The sequence below is a fragment of the Gambusia affinis genome, linkage group LG19, assembly GCF_019740435.1.
Source record: "Gambusia affinis linkage group LG19, SWU_Gaff_1.0, whole genome shotgun sequence".
NCBI classification, from domain to species: domain Eukaryota; kingdom Metazoa; phylum Chordata; class Actinopteri; order Cyprinodontiformes; family Poeciliidae; genus Gambusia; species Gambusia affinis.
In genome coordinates, this window is record NC_057886.1 from 20,455,001 (window position 1) to 20,461,000 (window position 6,000).

Consider the following 6,000-nt stretch of genomic DNA (forward strand, 5'->3'; position numbering starts at 1 on the left):
AATTGAAAATATTAATTTAAACTAAGCTGCCATACTGAGGACAAACACTTATTTATAGCCTTTAAATTAACAAAGAAGTTGATTTTATGTAACAAACACACATCCTCTACACATCCTCAAAGACATACTGTATCTGAAAATTTATTTTAATTTTTTTTCTTCTCATTTTTTTACCTATAGTATTATCAACTACTGATAATAAGACATAGTAAAAACACAAACCAATTCACTGAGAACTCTGCACACCAATACACTTGATATAGTTTTAAATAGGAGCGTAACAAAACACACCTCAGTGTCCTCTTAATGATCTTAATAAATTCAGACCTGCAGAGATTAAAATTGAAGTAGGCAACTTTTTCCTTTCACCCCAACCCCGAGTCTGAGAAGTGGAGATTACTGGAGGATTAGAGTCCATTGGACCAGCTGGCCTCCCAAATTCATCCTTCAAATATCTCAGGAATGCTGATACCCCCTCTCATGATGGGAACCGTTGAACCTGATGGAGGCGCTGTTTAGTGATACCTACATGAGCAGGTTGCTAGGTAAGAGCTGGACAGGACAGGACAGGGAGTGCAGTTGAACTCACATTGTCTTTGTGCAGTTTCGGGCAAGTGACAGAAACTAGGCTTATTCACATAACAAAAAGGTTTGAGACGTATTTAACATTTAGGGAACAGACAATTAAACGGATTTGGAGATGTCTTATTCTTTTCCTCGAGGGCTTCATGGGGAAGGAACTGTTCTGCTTCACTAAACTGCGGCTTTCTCCGACTTTGGTACAAAGGAGGATCTGTCTGCCCTGCTGCAGGTTGATAACTGTGCACAGGTAATGTAACATGAAACTGAATCATGTGACCAATGGGAATCTTTGAAAAAAAAACTGCTTTGCATAAAATATCTTCTGAAAGAGCAACCTTGCATGCAGTCCGGTGGTAAAAACACTTTGAATCGATTTTAGAAGAATTTCAATACCTTACGTTACTTTTTGGATCTGTATTTTTTTTAAATCCGGGTGATTATTTATGCGCAGAAGTGAGGCGGAAGCTGCTCGTGCGAGAGGAATCAACCTGTTTGATGTTTTCCCGATTTGCTTCGACCAAAGCAGGTAGCTGGATGTTGTCTTATTTAACTTAGTCAACAGATCTTTTAAGAATAAGAATTGAAAGTCGACTTTTCTGTTTTAAACTTAAATTCGGATTGCAACACATTATCTATTTATAGGGTTTTTTTAATTATTATTATTTTCAAGCAGTCTGAGCAGGTTGATGGTGATTCAGCAGCAGAATGAATATGACTCAGTTGTGGTATCAGCTGCCTGACTCAGCCACACAATACAGAGTGTCTAAGTGAACTCAGAAGAACATAAACCTCCTCTTTAGTAGTAATGATAATACCACTGTGTTTGTAGCAGTTAAAAGGAGGCGTTAAGTTCCCGGAGCGAGTGGTGGAAGTAGTGAAATGGACCCAAGCTGATGCTCAGTAACTCCAGCCTGCCCCGCAGAGATGGCAGCCTGTCCAGAGGTGCTGCCCTTACCTGAAGCCGTGGTTGGGAGCGTTTTACTGCTGGTGCTGAGCAGTAATCCTGTATGGGGTGAGTAAGCGGCCATTCTCCACACTCCTAAACAAATGAGCTAAGCATCCGACTACACCTACACACATACACACAATCACACCTTTAAATCTTTTCAAAAACAAATCTTCAGAGACAAAATCGGATACATGTAAAGGCTTGTTAGTGTTTCCTAAAAGCATTACATTTAAAGAGACAGATGTATTTTTAAGAGACAAGGTACACAATTCTGCTTTAATCTGGAATTTAGACAAAATGTTTTGCAGTGTCCCTTCTCTGACCCTCTGTTGTTATCAAGTTGTACTTTCGTCTTAGAAAATCTCACTCTTTGCCATTCGGTGAATGATTAACTCAGGATACCTTAGGCGCAGGTTTCAGTTTTCAAAACAAGACTTTCTCTTTAAGAGGACTCTTAGGATACCTAACACAAGCAAACTGGGCAAATTTGAGTTTTTTTCCCCTCTATATTGTTCAAACGTGAATGGGATGTTGACTCTGCACTGCTATGTTTCTCATCTCGCTGCTTATTCGCTCTGCTGGTTAAGGAGTTACTATGAAACTTCATGAGGTAAGCGAGCGGTTACATGGCTGGACAAGGATCAAATGGCTGATAAGCAGTGGCTGACTGGAGGAGTATCTGCTGCTGGTTTCTCGAAAGTGGTCAACAAATAATTTGCTGAGCTGCAGCTTTAGTTTGCTTTTTTGTCTTGATCTGTTGCACACAAAATTCTAAAAAGAGTAGGGAGTAATGTAATGCTGCTGGTGTTAGTAATTTGATTTTATCTTTGTTGGGTTTTCATTTTACATATATTGTGAGAAAAATATCATTTAACATGGTCTTCGTGTTAAGGTTCCATGTAGGAAAATTATGCATTTCGTCAATTTGCTGATCCTAACTAAGGCTTTTATCCAATTAATGGGCTGTTACATCTCAGTTATGACTTGTAAACCAATTTTGTTACTATGTTCAGCCAATGTTTAAATCAACATTATGAGATTAGAGCTGCTAATTTTGTGATATGGACACTCAGGCCATTTTACCTTGCTAGTACTGTGTTTGTATTCTACAAGGTTATGGGAAACATACTGTGGAGAGTTGGTCCATGTTGACATAATAGCATCACACATTTCTGCAGGTTTGTCTGCTGCACATCCCTGGTGTGACGAGCCCTTCCTCCACGTCCAGAGGTTCTCTGTTTAATTGAGATCTGGTGACAGAGGAGGTCACCACAGTGCCATGTGAAGCAGTATAGAAATTCAGCAAGGCAGACATTTTTTTAAAATAATATAAAGGACTCAGGGTCGCCTGTGTGAATTGGAGCTTCTATTTATTTTTCTTAGCTGAAAGAAATGATACCTAAAATAGTCTTCTGCTGATGTAGCCCTTCTTCTTTAAGGTTTCACATGTTCGGGGAATCAGAGTATTCTAAATATCTTTGCTGTAGCAAAGAGTTTCTGGATCTGCTGTTGCCCTTCTGTTATCTCGAAGAAGTCTATTCGTTCTCCTTCCGCTCACTGGATATTTTCTTTCTTTTCGACCACTCTCTTTGAAAATGCTTCGAGTGAATATCCTTGCAGAGTAACAGTTTCCAAAAATACTCAGATCAGCACGTCTGCCACATTTGGCAGCAACGACCATACCCAAAATATTCTTCCTCCTTCTCTGTGATGCTCAGTTTGAACTTGAGCGAGTCATTTTAACTGCATTTAAATTCCAGAATGCACTGAGATGATGCCATGTCTTTGACCCAGTTACACTTTGTGTCAACAAGCACAGGCGTATCTAAAAGAGCAGCTACTGAATGTAGGTGGATGTTTTTCAAAAACCTGTTTTCTTCTATAGTGGACTTGGAAATAAAAACAGACACTGAAGCTAAGCTAAAAATGTTTAACTTTGTTACTTTTACTGTTTACTTCACTATTTATTCACAATGTGTAACTCACTAAGTATATTACAGAAAATGGTCTTATAAAAATAAATTTTTGGATTCAGCTTGTGCCTCTAATCACAAGCCGTTTACTAAATATGGGAGTCTCTGAGGTTTATTTTTGATTTGTGTCCTGTGGTCAGTCAAAAATTGTATGTGTGACACAGGAAAAATATTTCCAACAATGATTTTATAATCAGTTTCACTGGGACCAAAGTGATGTTTAGATTTGCATTTTCTTATACAGGAAATGCTACGGCCGCCAGTCCTACTAACAACACAGTAAGTGGAATTACTTTGTAATGTTCTCTATAAAATAATGTAATTCAAGATAAAGATATGCGAAAATCATATAAACTAATTAATTGTTCTATTGCAGGACATTTTTAAGCAGAAACAATTAGTAAAATTCAAAATGTTATTGAAAAAAAACCCTGATCTGTGAAGATAAAAAGTTGAATTATTTTTAACAACACGTCTGGCGTCACCACTAGAATTACCACTGAAGCATTTGAATCTGACTGTTTAACTCCTTCAGAGACCAAACATTGCAGCTATCGTGGCCCCGACAGTCACCCTGGGTGTTCTGGCCGTAGTTCTGGGCGTTCTTGGCTGGCTGTTCTTTGTGGTGAAGAAGAAAAGACAAACCGAAGGAACCTACAGGCCCAGCGCTGAGGAAAACTCCGGCCCTCGCAGCGTGACCGCACCAGATGCCTTACAGCTACCAAAGGAGGAGAGACTCATTTGAGATTTGCACAAAATACCAAAATGGACAAAAAGTTGCAAACACTTTGTGTTGCTAAGTGACGTGGCTTCATGCTGATAAACTGAGGAAGAACTTCAGGTTCAAGAGAGGACGGGGAGTGAGTTTTTAAACTCCACAGCATGATGCATAAACCCACTGCTTCCTTTTTAAACAAGCACTGAATAGTTCCTGCTTGGCACACAGCAGAGGAACGCTCAACAATCTTATGGAGGGAATCAAGAACAATTAAACACTTCAATCAACTCTGAATGTCTAATAAGCACATTTGATACTGCAGTATTTCATAGGCATTAATAATTTTAGCTATTATATGTTTTTGTTTTGTTAGTATCCATATGCCAATGTAACACATCACTTGATTAAGCCCATTATGAGGTCACTTTTAAATCTATGCGGATCTATAATGTCTGATTATTTTTTTCAGCCAATTTTATTTGAAATGAACATGGAAGCCTATTTTTATTTGATGAATTATATCAAGCATGATTTTATTTTAATCTAAACCTGCTGTGTAAATATAAAACAGTTTTCATTTTCTCCAAGCAAAAGCAAAAAGCTATCAAATGTTTACACTTTGAAGTATTCTTGGAGCAATCATTATTTACAGTGGCATGGTTCACACATTTCATCAAATCAATTCTGCATGTTTATTTATGCTTTTACCAATAAAATAGTGAAATATTAGTTTGTTGTTTGTGTTATTGAACGTGGTGGACAAAATGTGGTTGGGAAACAGACGTCTAAACTAATAATTAAGTATCAACACGTACAGTTTCTGAACTTACCAAAAATATTCTCAGGATGAAAAACTTTATCATTGCATTTGTACAAAAAGTCTCAGAATGATAAAAGAACGTTGCAGATAAGCATTTCCTGTAACAAGAATGTGAGAAGAGTAAAAGCAGTGTCATGGTTAAGATATTTGTTGAAAAATTAGCCGAAGGAAAGGACTGTTCCTCTCTACCATCCGATATTCATAGGCAACAGACTGAACTTTCATTGTCCCAGGCTTCAGTTCACACCATGGACTTACTGTGTGTTTCAACCTGATTATTCATGATGAAAGGCTGTCACCGATAGCTCCAAGTAACTTTGCTATCATTATCTTACAAGATTGGATTGTAAAATATAAAAAGTGTTGGCTTTAAGTCTACAGATCTTTAATTGAGGTATTGATTATAAATGTATTTTTTCCTGTGGTTCTGGAAAAGACTTTCATTAAGGTGAAGCAGCATTTTTGAAAACAATGTGAGACTCCCTTAGTAACTAATAATTTCACATAAAGACTTTTTGACCTTTTTGGGAGAAATTGATAGTCACTCAGCCCATAGATGACTAGAGTAGAGCTTTCTACAATATCTAACGGACTGAATCTAAATTGTGTCAAAATTCACCTGCTTCATAGTTCTGCTAAAACCTGGTTTTTATGCCCCTTTCTTACATTTAGCATGTAAAAGGAGCAGTTTTTCTTTGATTGTTTGGTTAATTAAGGGAAAGCAATCCAAATAAAACCTGGCCCTTTCTAAAGAAGCAGTTGTCAGCTTTGTTAAATCTTTAACTAACTGTGATTAATCATGTTGTTTTCTTTAGTTTCAATAGCCACACTCAGGTCTGACCTAGAGAATCACTATATCATCAGAATAGACAACGTGAAATGCACCAAGATTTAAGGAAATTCAAGGAAAGATGAATAGTCATTTAAACATGAATGGGTTACAGAAAACCTCCCAGCG

At 37.5% G+C, this 6,000-nt stretch overlaps 1 protein-coding gene across 1 annotated transcript; it reads left to right on the forward strand.

Moving 5' to 3' along the window:
• The first annotated feature begins 501 nt into the window (after positions 1 to 501).
• crb3a (crumbs homolog 3a) lies at positions 502 to 4,951 on the forward strand. Its single transcript, XM_044100213.1, has 5 exons — positions 502 to 829; positions 1,034 to 1,108; positions 1,412 to 1,594; positions 3,749 to 3,783; positions 4,040 to 4,951. The coding sequence occupies exons 3-5, from the start codon at positions 1,507 to 1,509 to the stop codon at positions 4,247 to 4,249; spliced, it is 333 nt and encodes a 110-aa protein (XP_043956148.1). The 5' UTR covers positions 502 to 829; positions 1,034 to 1,108; positions 1,412 to 1,506; the 3' UTR covers positions 4,250 to 4,951.
• The last annotated feature ends 1,049 nt before the right edge of the window (positions 4,952 to 6,000 follow it).

Bases quoted from the DNA above. Each gene is read 5' to 3' on its own strand.
- crb3a (XM_044100213.1), top strand. From the start codon at position 1,507: ATGGCAGCCTGTCCAGAGGTGCTGCCCTTACCTGAAGCCGTGGTTGGG. The intron at 1,595-3,748 runs GTGAGTAAGCGG...TTTCTTATACAG, and splicing joins GAGCAGTAATCCTGTATGGG to GAAATGCTACGGCCGCCAGT. The intron at 3,784-4,039 runs GTAAGTGGAATT...TAACTCCTTCAG, and splicing joins CCAGTCCTACTAACAACACA to AGACCAAACATTGCAGCTAT.